General features: G+C 42.0%; 1 protein-coding gene across 2 annotated transcripts in view; it reads left to right on the forward strand.

Annotated features, from left to right (window-relative positions):
• LOC311527596 (NADPH oxidase 5-like) overlaps positions 1-18,161 on the forward strand; it is a 106,188-nt gene that overhangs the window by 16,703 nt on the left and 71,324 nt on the right. The window contains exons 3-5 of one of the 2 annotated variants that reach the window (XR_014713384.1): positions 2,462-2,580; positions 3,651-3,806; positions 5,907-6,046. Coding sequence is in view for 1 of the 2 variants with exons in the window: in XM_084641752.1 (XP_084497878.1) it covers positions 2,462-2,580; positions 5,907-6,046 (259 nt within the window). In the remaining variant the exon portion in view is untranslated. The remainder of the gene's footprint in view (positions 1-2,461; positions 2,581-3,650; positions 3,807-5,906; positions 6,047-18,161) is intronic. The other variant, XM_084641752.1, reaches the window with a different exon arrangement.

The raw sequence follows: 18,161 nt of genomic DNA on the forward strand, positions 1-18,161 counted from the left end.
CATGGTGCATGTATGGGTCAGGAAACTTTAGTGTCTGTTGGGGCCCACATGCACCCTGTGTCCCCCCAACCCTTCCCCCGCCCCCTCTATCTGTGGGCATGAAAAGGAGAAGAATAGGGCTGGTCAAAATTTTCATGGTTTTTTTAATATGTAAAAGATTTTCAAAAAAGGCCAACGTTTCCACAAAATGCATATTTTCCAAAATTTATATTTTTTAAAAATAAAATTCCAAATGAGAGAATCTTTCATTTTTATTTTTTCTTTTCCCTTCCACTTTTCAAGGAAGATAATTGGATGAGAGGGAGGTCAATAAATTTTTTTTCAAAAAAAAAATCCAGTAAGTGAAAAATAATTCCATCTTGAAGCCTGCAGAGCAAAAATAATTTCCAACTCTTTTGTGAAACTCGTTTTCCAGCTATCTCTAACATGCAGACCCAAACACCTCTCTCTGCTTTCTGGCAGTGTGTCAGGATGCAATGGTGGTTCCTCTGAAATAGTGTTCTAAAAAACCCCAACGGTTAGATTTTAGTTCTAGGAGTTGTTAGTAGGGTTAGTGCAGTTGTCTAAATAGTTTCTACCCTGTTGGCCATTTTTTCTCTCTTGTCACCCAACCTTTTGGTTGATGCAAAGACTTTGGGGCTTAAACCTTGCCTCTGTGATGACAGCCTGATGTCCATTACTGATGACCTCACAAAGTGCAGCTTCTATTTTGGAAAAAGTCATGTCTCTAGAGATGTTTGCTGATCCTTTCCCAACAGGACCCGATTGAGCCAGGGACAACTGCTTGAAGCTCCATCTCTTGTAGCAATCACATTGTAAACAATTTTCACAAGACCTGTGAGTAGGGAAGTAATATTTCATCCATTTTATGGATAGGATATTGAGGGACAAGAGGTTGAATGACTTGACCAACATCATACAGAAGCCAGGGACACGGGGGAGTGGAGCCCAAGAATCTTAACTTCCTGCTCTACTAGGTAGAATGTCTCCCTTGATGATATTGAATCTTGCAAATAAATTTGCATACTAGCTTATTTTACTTAATCATCCGTACACGCATTTCATATTTTGTGAACGTGGTTTTATTTCCATTGACTATATTACATGTCATCTCCCATTTGTATGCTCATTTATTAAGTAAATGCAGCCACTTTTTCAGGTGATTGGGAAGAAAACAACCAAAGAGAGGAGTGACTTGCATAGACAGACTGAAATCCTGACTAACTAGTGCTAAAACATGAAGATAGTTTCTAGCTGAAGCAAGGGAATCCATGGAAAAAAGTGCAAGCTGTAGCTGAGAGGCTGCTAAAAACAGACTGAAGAATGAAAAACATAATGAAGAGAGTACGTATTGAGAGATAAATACAGGGGAAGCCATTCATTCTAGTTAGAATCTGACAAGGCAGGATCCCAGCATGTCTGCAACATTAATGTCCTAGTGGTGGAAGCAAAATATTATCTAGGGATAAATATAGTAGGCTGTTGCCAGAGAGGAATGAGCATGTACCAGCACCCCAACCTGGTCTCACGGAAGTTAATGGGAGTTTGTCTGTTGGCTCCATCAGGAGCAGACATAGGTCCCAACTCTTTCGAAATCATGTAACTATAATTCAGATTCCACAGTAAAGGTAAAGAATGCTTGGTTAGATGTGTTTCCTGGTCAGTATAGGCCAGATCTATAGCAGTCAGATCTAGGTCACATCTTTGATTAAGCTGTATTACAATAAAAGTGTTTGAGGACCCTAACAGAGCTGGGTTCTTAGGTGCACTTCCCCCTCCACTCTGGGTAGGGAAGATCTAATGGGCAGCAAGATGGGGAGTCTTACAAGGTGCCCACACCCTGCATACCATAAAACTGTGTGTTTCACAAGTGTTCCATGTGTACTAGCGCAGAGACAGCTTTAGGCCGGAGGGAAGGACTTAATTCTGAGCAGTCACAGGTCTTAACGGTAGTTTAAGACTGCAACAGTGACCATTGGGGAAAGGATTCTGATGTCTGTGGAACTCCCTATTTATTCAGGCTGTGTGTGAAGACCTTGATTTGTAACGTATGCTCTATCTACATCGCTCTAGGGAAAAGTATCACAGAAATGTTTTGTTTACAAGGTCATAGCTGGGCAATTCTTTTATTTGGTCACATTTATAAAGCATGTATCCAGTGTGCTGGGTGTTGTACAAAAATGTTTAAAAACAACTGAAGTAACTTTGAGTGACCCAAACTGGAAAAAATCTGGGATGTATTTTTACTGTGTAGGAATATATTGAAGAGGAGGTGATTTACCTCCTTGGTTTTTTTTTCTAGGTAAATGTATTGCATTTTAAAGTTGTCTCGTAAATGTCACATTCCCCCCCCCCCTCCCATGGCTTAAGTGGTATGTAAGTCTTTTGCTAGACTTCAGCACAGGGGTGAATTTCCTAAGACCATTGTAAGCTCAATTTTCTTATTCTTCTGTTTCCTTAGGACAAGTCTGCTGGGTTAGCAAGGTGGTAACAGCATGTACGCTACTAAATTTGATACAGAGCCAGTCTTTATTCTGGAGTGGTTGGTCTTGCAACATCCATACCCAAAAGATTCTCTTGGTAAGTAATTTCAGACAAAGGAATTTAATGCAGTGCTCAATTGTAGTACTGTTCTAGTCAAAGGTAAAACTGTACTTGTGGCACCTTAGAGACTAACCAATTTATTTGAGCATAACCTTTTGTGAATGCATCCGATGAAGTGAGCTGTAGCTCACAAAAGCTTATGCTCAAATAAATTGGTTAATCTCTAAGGTGCCACAAGTACTCCTTTTTCTTTTTACGAATACAGACTAACATGGCTGCTACTCTGAAAAAGGTAAAACTGTTATCTTCTTCAATGAGCGTGATTGGGCCCTTCAGCTGGACCAAAGTCATGTGTATCTGTATAGGTGGTTTTGAGAAAAGCCAGTCTCTGACATATATCTGGGTTACAAAGCCAAAATAAAATTTTCACAACAAAAATGTATTTATGTAATGGCCTTAAGAGAAGTCCCAAGAGGGTGTCTTGCAATTAAAAAGCAAAAGTGTCTTTAGTTTTAAAAATTAGGACGGACTTGGCTCCGGAATTCAACTGGAAGCTGATTCAACCATCATGCAGCAAACTATTGAAAGCTCTTGCTGCCATTATTTCAGTAGTGTGTTCAGTGCATCCCACATAATCAGCAGATTCAGATCTCAGTGAAGATGTAGGGACGTGATGAAAGAGGTAATATATTGCTAATATGGACGGCTTTGTAATGGAAGAAGAAAACTTGCAAAAAAATCAATGAAAGACCTTTAAAACAGGGGCAATGCACTGAAACAACTTAGTAAGAGCTGCAGACAGTTCTATCCTGTTAGTACTGTAGCCTGTGAATAAAGATATGAAATAATCAAGCCTTGAAACAACAATAGTATTAACCAGCAGTTGAGCCTGCTGAACAGGGGTATTCATCTGACAGTTTCAAAGATGCCAGTACGAAGCTCTCGTGACAGAGGCAAGACACTTACCAAAAATACACAAGGTCCATGTAGCACCCAGGCTTTCTACAAAGGACGTGGTAAAAGGGAATTATTGAAACTGCTGCCTGAGAAGGAGCAAATACCTAGGAGTGGCTGACAGTTTGTTTTGCCTTAATTCGGTATCCTAGTTTTGCGACATGCAAGACTGATCGTGAGGGAGGTTGGTCTGAACTGGGACAGCACTGTGGTAGATCTGTGTAAAACTGGGAGTCACTCCGAACAATGGAGATCCAGGTTCTACTGCTGAATGATGAACCTCAAAGGGAACATAAAGACACCAAAGAGTAAGTGTCTCAGAATGGATCATCGAGGCATGACAGCACACAGGCCAAATGGCTGGGATCCAAACTCTCCCATCAGCACCATCACAGATTGTTGTGACAGGTCAGAGTCAAGGAGTGGCCAGGCTGTGCCCAGCAGAGCCTCACAATGGCTTGTTATCAAATTAAAAGAATTCCAAGGTTGACATTGCCATGTGTTGTAGAAAGGTCCAAACAGACAGAGACCTTCACTCTATTTGTTAAATCATTATCCATGGCAGGTACAGTTCTGCTGTGGTCCAATCCCTGGAAAATGAAAAGAGGGAATATTATTATATCTTCTCCCTTTAGACCTCACAAAACCAGAACCCAGAATTGAATTTTGGATGTTAAATACAGAATTTTAAATATTCAAAATGGATTTTGTCACTTGCTAAGCCTAAAGAACATATAACCAAAAAAGAGAGACATATCAACAAGTTGGTCTGACTCTTTATATGTATTTCCTAACATAAATGTAGTACTTTACTTGGGATTTTCCCCCAACAAAATTCCTTTGCCCCCGTTTCAATTTAAATTGGTATTAGTGAAGGTCTGACTAATTTTTCTTCAAAGAAATGCTATGACAAAATTTAGGAAACTGACCAAGTCAAATCCCTTTTATAGACCATTCACAGCATGCGTTCACCTATGCAGCATGCAAATAAGACACCAGCATTTCACAATCACAATTTGAAATTCATTGCTTACTTAGCTACAAATTGGGCTTAATTAGGCATGCAAAACACATTGTGTCATTATTATGTGTGCAACAAAGTTTTGATAAGTTAGCCCTTTGTGTTTATGGTATCAGTTTCCGGATCAGACTTTTTAGATAACAGCTGTTCAGAATATCTGCATTTACTCAGCATTTAGTTTGCATTCTGAGTGAAACTTAATACGCAAACTTTTACACTGCAATGTCTGTTTGGATCTAAGCTAGGGAAATGTTCAGAGACTCAAAAGTATTCTTGCTGCTTTTATGCTGCATTGCTCTGAATTTGAAAATTCTCAGTGTTTACAACATCCTATGTATATTTAAAAGCCAAACAGTAAAAAGGGAATTGAATGAAACACATTCCCCATCCTTTCCTCTGTAGTCTATGAATATCACATTAGACATTCTGGAAATAAGCTGTAATAATATTTTGATCTGATGTCTTCATTACAGACAATTTTCCTGTTTTTACTGAAATATTTAAAATATCTTCTCTCCCAGTTCTTGTTATACATATTTGGCTTCTTTATACCTTAATTATGGGACTGAAGGTCTAAAACTAAAAGAATGGAAATATGTAAAGAATGGATGTTCATAATTTATTAAAATACAGTCTTAAAAGTTCTTCTGGTAGTTTTAGTTCTAGAAATCATGCAAAGTTAGGGGAAATAACCAGAGCCGCAGTTTCAAGTGCTACTTCTGAAATTGCCCTCAGAAATGTTGCATGAATACTCATTTGTATTTACTATGAGGTAGTTGCGCTTGCAAATCAGGTAAATGCATGTCTAACTGGTTAATTTGTATGAAAATAGACGTGAAAAATTTCTGTGGGCATTTTTGGGGGACCAGTCTAAGTGGGCTGCTCAAACTGCACCAAAAATACTGTTTACATAGGGAAATAGATGTTCATGTGAGAAAATAAATAGATTCACAGGATCTAAAATATAAGAAGCCTAGGGTAGCATGAAAAAATGTGCAAAATTACATGCCTAATTTATATACACAGTTACCATGGTTATGCCTGCAAATAGGGTATTTGTGTGTGTAAATTATCTTTAATTGTCTTATTATGTGTTTGCATGTGCACATATCTGATTTGTGCACATGATCATGGTAACTGAATGTAAAAATTGTGTCAAACTATATATTCATTTTTATTAGTCGGCCTGGGCTTTTGAACTTTCAAAAATCAACCTCATATTGGCTGCTTTGTATGTAAAAAGGCTAGCTGAGATGTATAAATGCAAGTTCTCAATGGAGAAACAGATGCACCTGCAAATTTTCAAAGCACTTCAGTGGAAACCTACTGAAAATGAAGGCCCTGATATATGAGCAGCTTTGAAACATATCAACTGTTCTGATTGCAGAAAATGAACCAACACTGGTGGCTTTTTAAAGATATGGCTGGTGCTGCTGAATTTCACTGTCAGAGACATATCTGCCAAATTTGGGAAGTGATGACTATGAAGATTCAAAACATATGTGAAGCATCATCAACCATTATCAGGTTTTTAACAATTTCCTTGCAAAATATTATTTAGAATGGGAACGGGCAGTATTATGGCTATGATATTCCAAACATTGCTAGCAAGTTATTTTGCCTGACGTGTGTTTCAGCCATGCAACGTTGTGACAAAGAAACTTACAGGCAGAAAATGAGCGCTAAGACAGGCAGCCTATCTGAGCATGAGAAATTGAACAGTTGTGCAGCCTGCCATCCACAGTCTATATTCCTGTTTTTGGGGGTAAGGGTTAGTGGCAAAGTTGTTTTGCAAAGGTTTCTAGATAGCCTGGTGATGATGACAATTTTACATACCTGGAATGTATTTTACTCAGAATTGACAGTAATGTCATTATACAGGCAATCTGACTGTCATATTTTCTCAGCTCTTAATTGTCTGGAAGTCATACTCAATGAATTGGGGTGCTTTGTAAACAAATAACAACGTAAATTATAGTCAGCAGCAAGATTTTTGTGGTGGAAGGGAATCCTCTCCAGTTGCTGCATGTCTAAGTCTGTATCAATGATCCTCCTCCATGTTGCCCGAAGGCCAGCTTTTCAAAGGTATGTAGATGCCTGAAGATGCAGATAGGCACCTAAGGGGATTGTCAAAGCACCTAAACAGGTTAGATGCCTAAGTCTCATTTAAATTAATGCGGGTCAGGCACTTAACTTTTTGATATTCCCACTAGACGCCTATCTGCACCTTTAATACCTTTGAAAATCTGGCCCTCTGTGTTTAAAATAGAATCATTCATTTTTTCGTCCCCACCTTTAAATGTATAATAATCCTGGCAGAGTAAACAGACTGTGTTTAGGGGTGCTCTAAAAGTGTTTGGAGACGGAACACTCCCTTACAGGCGATGCAGTGCCATCTGCTACAGCCTATAGGCTATGGTGGTTTCCATGGCTGATATTCCATGGGGAGGGTCTTACTAGTTCTGTGTTCAGGGCATTCGGCATGTATGATTGGGTGTGGGAGATGCCATCGTTTGCCCCCGAGTCACTATAGAACTCCAGATTTCTCAATAACTAAGTAGCAGTTTATTTGGGTTGGACTCGGATTGATGTTGGTTGTACTACCACCTGATTTAAGTTATTTCATGCTTGTTAGCGCCATAGCAACATTTGGCTTTTGATATTGTCCCAGCAATTTATTGCTGGATTTCTACAGTCATTTAGGGTTGGCTATATTTTTTAATATCCGTTGTTAATATTGATGTTTATTTTTAAGCATTTTTTTTTATTTTTATCTATTTTAAATGTTCACGGTTATGCAAAATTTTGGGTTTTAAGCATTTTCTATTTTAAATGTTACAGGTATGGGAAATTGGGCATGGGCAGGGAGTAGACAATAAGGACAGTAGACTTTGAGATTCAAAAAGTTGAAGCTTTATAACCGTTAAAACACATCACAGGTCAAAATATACAAAGTAAATATCCTTAAATTAAACTCCAAAAAATTCTCAAACATTTTTCTTACTTTGCCTATCTGTACATTTTGAGTAGTTATCAGTGGTTCACAGTCATGCTGGAAGGACATAACGAGTGGGGTTCCGCAGGGATCAGTTCTGGGTCCGGTTCTGTTCTTCTTTCCGCTGCCGCTTCTCGGCGGCATTTCGGCAGCGGGGTGTTTGGCACCCGCCACAGTCTTTTGGGAATAGGAATGTGCTATTCCCACAGAAAGGTTGGGGACCACTGATTTAGATCATGGCATACAGAGTACACTTATAAAGTTTGCAGATGGTACTGTGGAAGTACAACATTGTATAAGGGGACATGCTGGATACATTGTATATGAGAGGGCATGCCAAACATGTTACAAAGTATCTGAGGGAGCACACATAGGGACAGTTAGCTTTTGAATGGAGAAGCAATTAAGATAGAGCCAGCACGTCTCAGAAGCAGGCATCAGAATGGAAGGTGTGAAGGGCAATTAGTTAAGTTAACTGGAAGCTGTTAAAGGAGATTGTTAAGGGTGGCAGGTAATTGAAGATACGTGACTGGTCTCAGGGATCTCGAAGGGTGGTGACTAAAATCTTTTTCTTCTTTTGTCTGTAACTTCTCTGTAACTTGTTCTCCAAAAAACTGTATAAATTAAAAGACACAAGCCCCACTCGGGGGGCTCACTTCTAAATGTATTAGCAGAGCAGCTTTGCTAATAAAACAGAGTGGTCTGATAAATTGTGAGTCTGAGTCAAACTTTGACAATTTGGAGGTTCCACCGAGATGGCAAGCGGCTTCACTGAGGCTGTGTGATCCCTGACTGCCTTGCAGGACGATCGTGGCAGCCGGCGCCTGGACGCTTAGTCCAAGCGATCCTCCACAAGACAGAAAGGTACACAGCAGCAGCGCAGTCTACGCCATTGAACTTGTTGGTTCCCACTCTGTTCGGGTAGGGGTCTTTGGATCCAGCTTCTGGAATGAGACGTCTCAGGTAATTATTATTTTTGTGCTTTAACCGGTTTGAGGACTGTCTTGTCTTTGTGTCTATCCGTCTTTCCCGTGGTGTGTGTGTGAATCTGGGAGCCATCTCTGTCCGGAGACTGGCTGACCAAGGGGTCCCCGTCCCCACGGTCTGAATAAGTGGAATCTGCACAGCTGCAGCCGCACCACGCCTTGGGTATAACCCCTTGTGTGAAAGCAAGGGCAGTTGAGGCAGTAGCCTGTGGGCTCCTTTCTGTGTGTTGCACCGGGTACCGCTCTGCTGAGCCCGAATTTCCTTCTTGTGTGAGTGCTGTGTGAAGTCCTCCTGGATGGGTAATCAGAAGTCTAAGGTAGAACAGTTCCCTAAGGGAACTCCAGCTTATTTTATGTATTTTAGGAGGGGGTCCGGACTCTTGTAGGTTTCTTGAAAAATGGTCCAAATTAGCTCTAGAGAACCCCAAATTACAGTGGCCACTGTTAGGTTCTTGGGACAAGGATTGAGTGGACGCTTTAAAAAGCAAACTCGTCCTCCTAAAAACCAAATTGGAGAGAGGAGAAGTAGACTGCTTCATGCAGTGGTGGGAAGAGGCAAACCCCTCAGTCTTCCTTATGTGATTCTGTAGCCTCCCTGCTGTCTGAAACTTCCCTCTCCGCTCTGGTCCCTTGCTGTCCCTTAACTCCGTCCCTAGAGCACCTAATCTCTCAGGTTCCTTCCTCCCTATGGCCATCTCACCCATCTGAAGTGGGCTGATTAAATACTGACCCAGTTCGGATTACTGTAGACAATTCCAAATCTCTGCCTTGCCTGTCTCAGTATCCTTTGAATCCTGAGGCAGAGGCTGGGATTGCTCCAGTTATATCTGCATTAAAAGAACACGGAATTATTGTCCCTTGTTCCAGCCCCTGTAACACTCCTATCCTCCCAGTTCAAAAGGCTGATGGCAAATCGTGGCGATTTGTTCAAGACCTTCGAGCTATTAACCATATTGTCATACCTTCTTTTCCAGTGGATCCTAACCCTGCTACAATACTAGCGTCTATTCCTCCAAATGCAACCCACTTTACTGTTGTAGATTTGTGCTCCGCTTTCTTCTCTGTCCCAGTTCACTCTGAATCCCAGTATCTCTTTGCCTTCTCCTACAAGGGTCAGCAATATACATGGACTACCCTTCCCCAGGGGTATACAGAGAGTCCATCCTATTTTTCTCAAGCCCTAGCCAGGGATCTCGCTGATCTGGTTTTCCCATCAGGATCCACACTGATCCAATATGTGGACGACTTACTCCTGTGTGCCCCCTCTCTGTCTGCCTCAGAAACTGATTCACTAACACTTCTCACAGCTTTAGCAAACAAGGGTCATAAGGCTTCTCGCACAAAATTGCAGCTCTGCCAAACCTCTGTCACATACCTAGACTTCCTTCTCTCCCAGGGCTCCCGTACACTCTATCCAGCCCGGGTACAAGCCATCCTTAGCTTTCCCCAGCCTTGCTCTCCACGCCAGGTCAGAAAATTCTTAGGCATGACAGGGTTCTGTAGGCAATGGATTCCCCAATATGCTTCTCTGGCTAAACCACTCCAAGAACTCACTCGATCCTCTGTACCTAACCCCATGCCATGGCCACTTGAAGCAAATGCTGCTTTCATCTCCCTTAAGCAGAATTTAGCCTCTGCCCCTGCCTTACGGTTACCTAAGTATGACAAGCCTTTTACCCTTTTCTGTCACGAACAATCTGCTTGTGCCCTCGGGGTTCTTACTCAGGAGCACGGTGACAGAAATCGCCCGGTGGCTTATTTTTCTGCAACCTTGGACCCTGTAGGCCAGGGTTTACCCCCTCGCCTACGCGCTGTAGCTGCTGCAGCATGCCTGGTCGAGATGTCTGAGTCCCTTGTCCTCCGCTCTCCTCTCACTCTCATGGTTCCCCATTCTGTGGAAACTCTCCTTCTGCAACGCAACACTGCTCACCTCTCCTCTGCTCGCCTCACTAGGTATGAACTTTTGCTGCTTTCAGCCTCACATATCACTGTTAAGCACTGCTCCCGGTTAAACCCTGCTACCCTCCTTCCTTTACCTAGTGATGGTGAACCCCATGACTGCCTTGCAACTGTCTCCGCTATCACTGTCCCGTGGCCCGACCTTTCAGATGTACCTCTCCCTAACTCTGACCTGGTATTATTCACTGGTGGGTCCTGTTATAGAAATGACCAAGGCCACCTTCTTGCAGGGTACGCTGTGGTCTCTCTCTCTGAGACCATAGAAGCTGCGCCCTTACCCTCTTTGAGGGGCTCTCTGCCACTATTTTTACTGATTCTCGGTATGCCTTTGGGGTTGTGCATGACTTTGGCACCCTCTGGCAGGCTCGAGGTTTTCTTACCTCTACTGGTACCCCTATCAAGAATGGCCCCTACATTGCCGCCCTACTGTATGCAGTTTTACTACCGTCTGCCTTGGCGATTGTTAAGTGTACTGGCCACTCAGCGGCAGACACCGAGGTGGCGAAAGGTAATACACTTGCTGATGCTGCTGCAAAACATGCCGCCACTATAAAATCTTCACGAGAAGCGTTTCTTGGTCCCCTCTCTGTCTCTGTAACTCCACCATCCCTTTCTCATCTCGTTCAGCTCCAGGATTCTGCCCCAGAAACAGAGAGAGACTCCTGGAGTGCTTTGGGTTGCTCTTTGCATTCTGATTCCCTTTGGCGATAGCCCACCGGTACCTTTGTAGCCCCCCTCTCACTCTACCCGTCTCTAGCCGCCCTGCTATATGGTGTTTCGCATGTCGGCAAGGAAGGGATGGTCTCCGCTATGAGTAAGGCGGGGTAGTGGGCTCCCCATTTCAGCTCCTTTGCAACCCACCACTGTGCCGCTTGTGTTACTTGTCAAAGCCACAATGTAGGCAAATCTGTAAAAGTAACACAAGGGTTCCGGGGTTTGCCTCAAGCACCTTTCCTACACTGGCAACTTGATTTTGTACAAATGCCAAAGTGTCAGAAATATGAATTCATTTTAGTTATACTATGTCTGTTTTCAGGTTGGATTGAAGCCTTTCCCTGTCGCAAAGCTGATTCATTGTCCGTTGCAAAATGTCTGTTAAACCACATTATCCCTACCAAGGGAATTCCTGCCACTTTGTCTAGTGACTGGGGAACACATTTTACTGGAAAAATTGTTCAACATCTAAACCAGGTATTACATGTCACCCACCTGTTGCACTGCCCTTACCATCCACAGAGTGCAGGGGCAGTTGAAAGGCGAAATGGTGTGCTTAAAAATAAGCTGGCAAAAATCTGTAGTTCCACAGGGTTAAACTGGCCAGCTGCTTTACCACTGGCCCTTATGGAAATTCGGTCATCCCCATCCCAGAGTCACAAATTGAGTCCACTTGAAATCATCATGGGACGCCCTATGCGAACAATGGCTACTATTACCCCAGCCCCAGACCTAAACCTACCTCACAGCACGCTCCTCCAGTACTGTAAAGGGTTAATGCAAGCTGTGAGCTCCTTCCATTCGCAGGTGCGAGCAGCTTGGCCGATGGAACCCACCTCTGCTGCCTGTCACACTCTTGAGCCTGGTGATTGGGTCTACCTGCGGCACCACCTTCGGAAGCACGCCTTGGAACACCGGTGGAAGAGTCCATACCAGGTACTGCTCACCACCCAGACAGCAGTGAAATTATCCGGCATCGCTGCATGGATCCACGCCTCACAGTGTAAGCCAGCGCCGCCTCAAGGGGGCCAAGCACCTCTGCAAGACCACGCCGAACCAGCTTCAACCCCAGAAGACAAAGAGGAACAGCCTGCAATACCTTACAATCTGCGCTCTCGTAAGGGTTGCCAGAAGCAGAGGGTAAGCAGACAGCAGGACCCAGCAAACAAGAAGCAGTAGTGAGCCTTGTGCCTGCTGCCCGGTGGACGTAAAACTGTGACTGCAGTTCCCTCAAAAGGGGTTGTCAGAACCAGAAAGGGTCCTGCTTCCAACATGTGTCCTTTGAGAAGCTTAATCCTCAGCTACTGTGTCCTGAAGGTCTGGGGAATCCAGAGTGACAGTGACAATTCTTTCATCCAACAACAGGTGCAGATAGCCCAGATCCTGAATATTTCTAATTGCTGGGTCTGTAGCCACATCCCAGCTCACTCTCAAGCTAGTATCCCCACCATGTCAATCCCTTTGAATTCCTCAGCGCTTGCTGGAGAACCCTATCCACTTAAAAGGACATGGAAGGAAAATGACACTTGGGGGCTGGGAAAAACATATGTTCCTAAACTTATAAGTGTGGTGAAAGGAAAGGGCCACTGGTGCTGGGTGTGTAATGGGACAGGGCTGAATCTAGGGAGGAGCAGCTGTCTCCAATACATCGTGTCCCATGGTATATGGGACTATTCAAACAGGGTTGGAGAATGGCGAATCAGGTATGGAAAGATAAACTTCCTCTCAACCTGGGACCAAACCAAAGATTCAATCTCTTGCTCCCCCTACAGCCTCCCTGAGAAAAACAGTACCATCTACAAATGTCATGTGAATGCTACCTCTTCTCCCAGTGAAAATCATCCTGTGCCCTTTCGGGGATACTATTCCTCCTTCGTAAATTCTTACATGTTAAAGGGTTGCAGTCAACCCTTCCCAGCTTTAATGGGACATCATTGGGTTTGCGGGGAAAATGCTTACACTGTTTTACCAGCAAATTGGTCAGGTATCTGTTATCCTGCTTAGCTTTTCCCACAATTCCGGGTGCTTCAATCCCTCCCACGAAATCGCCTCCGTAATTTCAGGCAAAAAAGGAGGGACTTGCCAGATGCTAAATGGTATGTGGATAACATAAGCCCCCTAACTTGGGAAGAAGCTGTTGGCATTTCTTTAGTCCCAGTAGGGGGGGTAATCCACCATGCAAAAAGGCTTTTAAGGTTACAAGCGGTGGTTGAGATCATGGCCAATGAAACAGGAGAGCTTAAAAGCTCTAGCCAAAGAAGCAGGAGCGGTCTGACAAGTGGCCCTCCAAAACCGTCGGGCATTAGATACAATACTGGCAGCAAAAGGAGGGACCTGTGCTCTAATTGGAACAGAATGCTGTGTATACATACCTGATAATACTAATGAGGTAATAAATCGTGCTAGCCATCTGGAGCAAATTGCATACCTTTCCCACAAAGAACCAAGTTCCTTGTGGAAATGGATAAGTAACTTATTCAATTTCTCTAGTCTGGGAAACTGGTTGTTTCAAGGAATCCTGACTATCCTATTTGGAATTCTAATAATCTTGTGTGTTTTCAATTGATTTCTTGTTGTATCCAAAACTGCACAAGACACACCATCTATCAGGTTACCCCTAACCAGAGTGCTAATCTAATGTTGTTAAATGTCACCAGTGAAAGTAATGAAAAAGAACGATTGATGTATGGAATCCAGTAAGTCATTTGTCGTGGGCGTAGCCTTGACCAAAAGGGGGGATTGTGGAAGTATAATATTGTATAAGGGGACATGCTGGATACATTGTATATGAGAGGGCATGCCAAAACCATGTTACAAAGTATCTGAGGGAGCACACATAGGGACAGTTAGCTTTTGAATGGAGAAGCAATTAAGATAGAGCCAGCACGTCTCAGAAGCAGGCATCAGAGTGGAAGGTGTGAAGGGCAATCAGTTAAGTTAACTGGAAGCTGTTAAAGGAGATTGTTAAGGGTGGCAGGTAATTGAAGATACGTGACTGGTCTCAGGGATCTCGAAGGGTGGTGACTAAAATCTTTTTCTTCTTTTGTCTGTAACTTCTCTGTAACTTGTTCTCCAAAAAACTGTATAAATTAAAAGACACAAGCCCCACTCGGGGGGCTCACTTCTAAATGTATTAGCAGAGCAGCTTTGCTAATAAAACAGAGTGGTCTGATAAATTGTGAGTCTGAGTCAAACTTTAACAATACCAAGCTGGGAGGGGTTGCAAGTGCTTTGGAGGATACGATTAAAATTCAAAATTATCTGGACAAACTGGAGAAATGGTCTGAAGTAAACAGGATGAAATTCAATAAGGACAAATGCAAAATACTCCACTTAGGAAGGAACAATCAGTTGCACACATACAAAATGGGAAATGACTGCTTAGGAAGGAGTACTGCGGAAAAGGATCTAGGGGTTATAGTGAACCACAAGCTAAATACGAACAACAGTATAACGCTGTTGCAAAAAAAGCTAACGTTATTCTGGGATGTATTAGCAGGAGCATTGTAAGAAAGACCTGAGAAATAATTGTTCCACTCTACTCTGTGCAGATTAGGCCTCAACTGGAGAATTGTGTCCAGTTCTGGGCACCACATTTCAGGAAAGATGTGGACAAATTGGAGAGAGCCCAGAGAAGATCAACAAAAATGATTGAAGGTCTAGAAAACATGACCTATGAGGGAAGATTGCACAAATTGGGTTTGTTTAGTCTGGAAAAGAGAAGTCTGAGAGGGGACATAAGTTTTCAAGTACGTAAAAGGTTGTTACAAGGAGGAGGGAGAAAAATTGTTTTTCTTAACCTCTGAGGATAGGACAAGAAGCAATGGGCTTAAATTGCAGCAAGGGAGGTTTAGGCTGCACATTAGGAAAAACTTCCTAACTGTAAGGGTGGTTAAGCACTGGAATAAATTGCCTAGGGAGGTTGTGGAATCTCCATCATTGGAGATTTTTAAGAGCAGGTTAGACAAACACCTGTCAGGACCTGGATTAGATGACCTCTTGAGGTCCATTCCAGTCCTATGATTCTATGATTACCACCCCGGAAATATTTTCTGTCAGTTTGGGTGTGTACAGTGAAATCAACACTTACTGATTTAAAAAATCGAATCCTTCCAAGCTTAACTATATTTCAGAGGATGTTCTGCATCTGTATAGTACCGCCCATGTGGACTTCAGAGTTGCTACAGATAGATAATATCTTTGGGTATGTATTTTATAAGTTAGAAAGATAGTAATTTTGATATATTGGAATGGTAGTCACTACCTAGTTGTAGGGTACAGAAGCTAGCTGGTTGGTCCTAGCAAGTGGAGACTTTAGTCACCAGTAAGTACTGGATTTCCACAAGAACCAGCTACCCATCCTTTTTGGCTTACTCTTGGCTTCAGTTGTTTTAATTCTTCGTTTTCCTTTTAGGAATGCCCACAATAAATCTTTACCCAGCTTCTGTATCTCTGAGCCAAAGCCTGGGAGCAGGTTTAGAGATTTGTAAAACTAAGATTAATGGGATGAATTTCAGCAAAGCAAAATGTAGTCTGAATATCAGGAAAATTGTCATATAAGTGAGGTCTTTTCAACCATCTATGAGTATTTAGATCTATGAGACATCTAATAGTCCATTTAATGCTTGATATATTTAAAACTAAAAACATCAACATTGTAGGGAACATTCTGTATTGGCAGGTGGATGGAATAGGGGCCAATCCAACTCCCACTGAAGTCAACAGAAAAGTTCCCACTGACTTCAGTGGAGATTGGATCAGGCCCTTGATGAATAATAGAGATGGTTCCACTGCATTCCAGGCCTTCTGCATGTATTATTGGATGTGGGAGGTCTGCAAGTCACTGTAGGACTCTCCACATATCTTCACAAATAAGTAGCAGTTTATTTGGGTTGGAATCAGATTGATGTGGGTGGTACTACCACTTGATGAAAGTTATTTCATGCTTGTTAGCTCTATGGTGACATTTGGCTGTTGATATTGGAGATGGAAAAATATCTGGTTTCTATGGTTCTGTGATAATATGGCAACAGACTCTCTCACTAGTGTTTTTTTTTTTTTTTTTTTTTTTGCTAAAGGATTAAATATGTACTTGTTTGCTTTTTGATATGATCTTTATATCAAGGCAGCAGATTGAAAATTAAATGTGTATCTAGACAGTGCCGAACTTTCAAATAACAACCACAAAACCATATGGCTTGTTTTCCTTTCTCTCTTATTTACTTTACTTTGTTTCAAGGTAAAGCATATGTGACTTGGCTGTCAGTAAGCTGTAACTTAGCAATGAAATAAAATCAGTGCCTCATATATATATATTTCAGACCTTCCACAAAACAATAAAAATCACCTTTTCTTTGTGTAAAGGAATGTGACTGTATTGACTGTAGCTTGTATTGTTAAAATGACATTAACTTGTGCCCAGTGTGACGAGGGAGATCATTGCTTGTATATGATATTATTATTAGCCTTAAGATGATGATTCTAATATTATAGACCCCTGTTTTCACGGTCTTATAGTTCCATGGTTTTGATTTCGGAACTCCCTACCTCTGGTTTGCTAGAGCCCAGATTTGTTAATTTTCCAGGCAGGCTTCAGAACAAATCTTCTCTCAGGCCATTGGGCTGAGCTTTGGGTGATTATATTGAGCAGACCTTTTGTATTACTTTGTGTCTTAACCTATGGTATAGGTGCCCAGAGCACAGGAGGGGTGACTTTTGCAATATTTTATTATAAATTTGAAGAAGAATAATAATTCTTTGATGTAATGTCTGAGTGAGAGGGATTACTTTTTTTCACCAAATCTTAGTTGATGGAAGAGTGCTTCAGCTATTTTTCAAAGATCAGAATATTTAAAAAAACAGTCTTTATAGCACTTTCACAGCTTTTTGGAACTCATTTCTTCATTTTAGCAAATCATTTGTGGCAGATGAGTTGTTCCTCATCAGAACTTATTAATTTGTCTATTTTCAAATGTTTTTATTATTAGAAACCCCCAAGGTATCATTATTTAATTGGCTATTCCTTGAAACGCTGCTTTTTCTGGTTGTGACTTGAAAAGGGAGGAAATAGATTTGCAATGTTTCTCTTCCATATGATGTATAAAAGAGGCCTAAAAGGTAATCTTAGAAAGAAATCACCTTGTTTTATTCCATTGAAATATCAAAAATGTAAAGTCTTGAATTTCCTTGTTTCTACTGGAAGTCTTCTTTTTCAGCCCTTAACTGAAGGGGCAAAGATTTTGAAGTCTCAGCTAGATCTGTGCCAGTAACTCTTCCTGTCTTGTAAAAATGTTAAGGATTTTCAAAGTGTTCCCAATCTTCATCAGGACAAAATCAGCCTTTTGAAATATTTGCAAAAATGTGAGAGAGAGAGAGAGAGAGAGAGAGAGAGAGAGAGACACCCCTCCCCCGAATAGCCAATGGTTAGGGCATTCACCAGGGAAACCCATGTTCAGACCAGGGACTTGAACCTAGGTCTCCCATATCCCAGTTGACTGATGTAACCACCAAGCTTTAGAATCAGCCTTAAGCTTTCTCTTTGGCTCAGTAATTGGTTAATTATTTTTAAGAAGGTGGCAATTGAGAGAGGTTCATCTCAGAATAGCCCATATAGCCTACTGGTTTGGGCTCTCATCTCAGATGTGGGAGACCCGTGTTCAAAGCAGAGTGGGGACTTGAACCTGTGTCTTCCACATCCCAGGTACCTTAATCCCTGAGCTATTAGAGTAAGTAGGGGCATGTGCGTGCGCGCGCTCTCTCTCTCACAGAAAGTTTGGTGGAAATGTATACGTTCCCACAACAGGTTTCACTTTTGACAAATTAGCATTTTCTGACCAAAAAAAGTTGTCGCAAAATTCCTGACTAAGAAGGAAAATTTTTCTCCCAAGTAGTTTAGTTAACAAACACAAACAAAACCCAAAGGATTTGAAATCATCTGAATAAAAATCACTTCCACTTAATCAAGTTTTCCCTTCCATGGTACCTCTGA

Source organism: Lepidochelys olivacea (genome assembly GCF_965140295.1).
Source record: "Lepidochelys olivacea isolate rLepOli2 genome assembly, chromosome: 10".
NCBI classification, from domain to species: domain Eukaryota; kingdom Metazoa; phylum Chordata; order Testudines; family Cheloniidae; genus Lepidochelys; species Lepidochelys olivacea.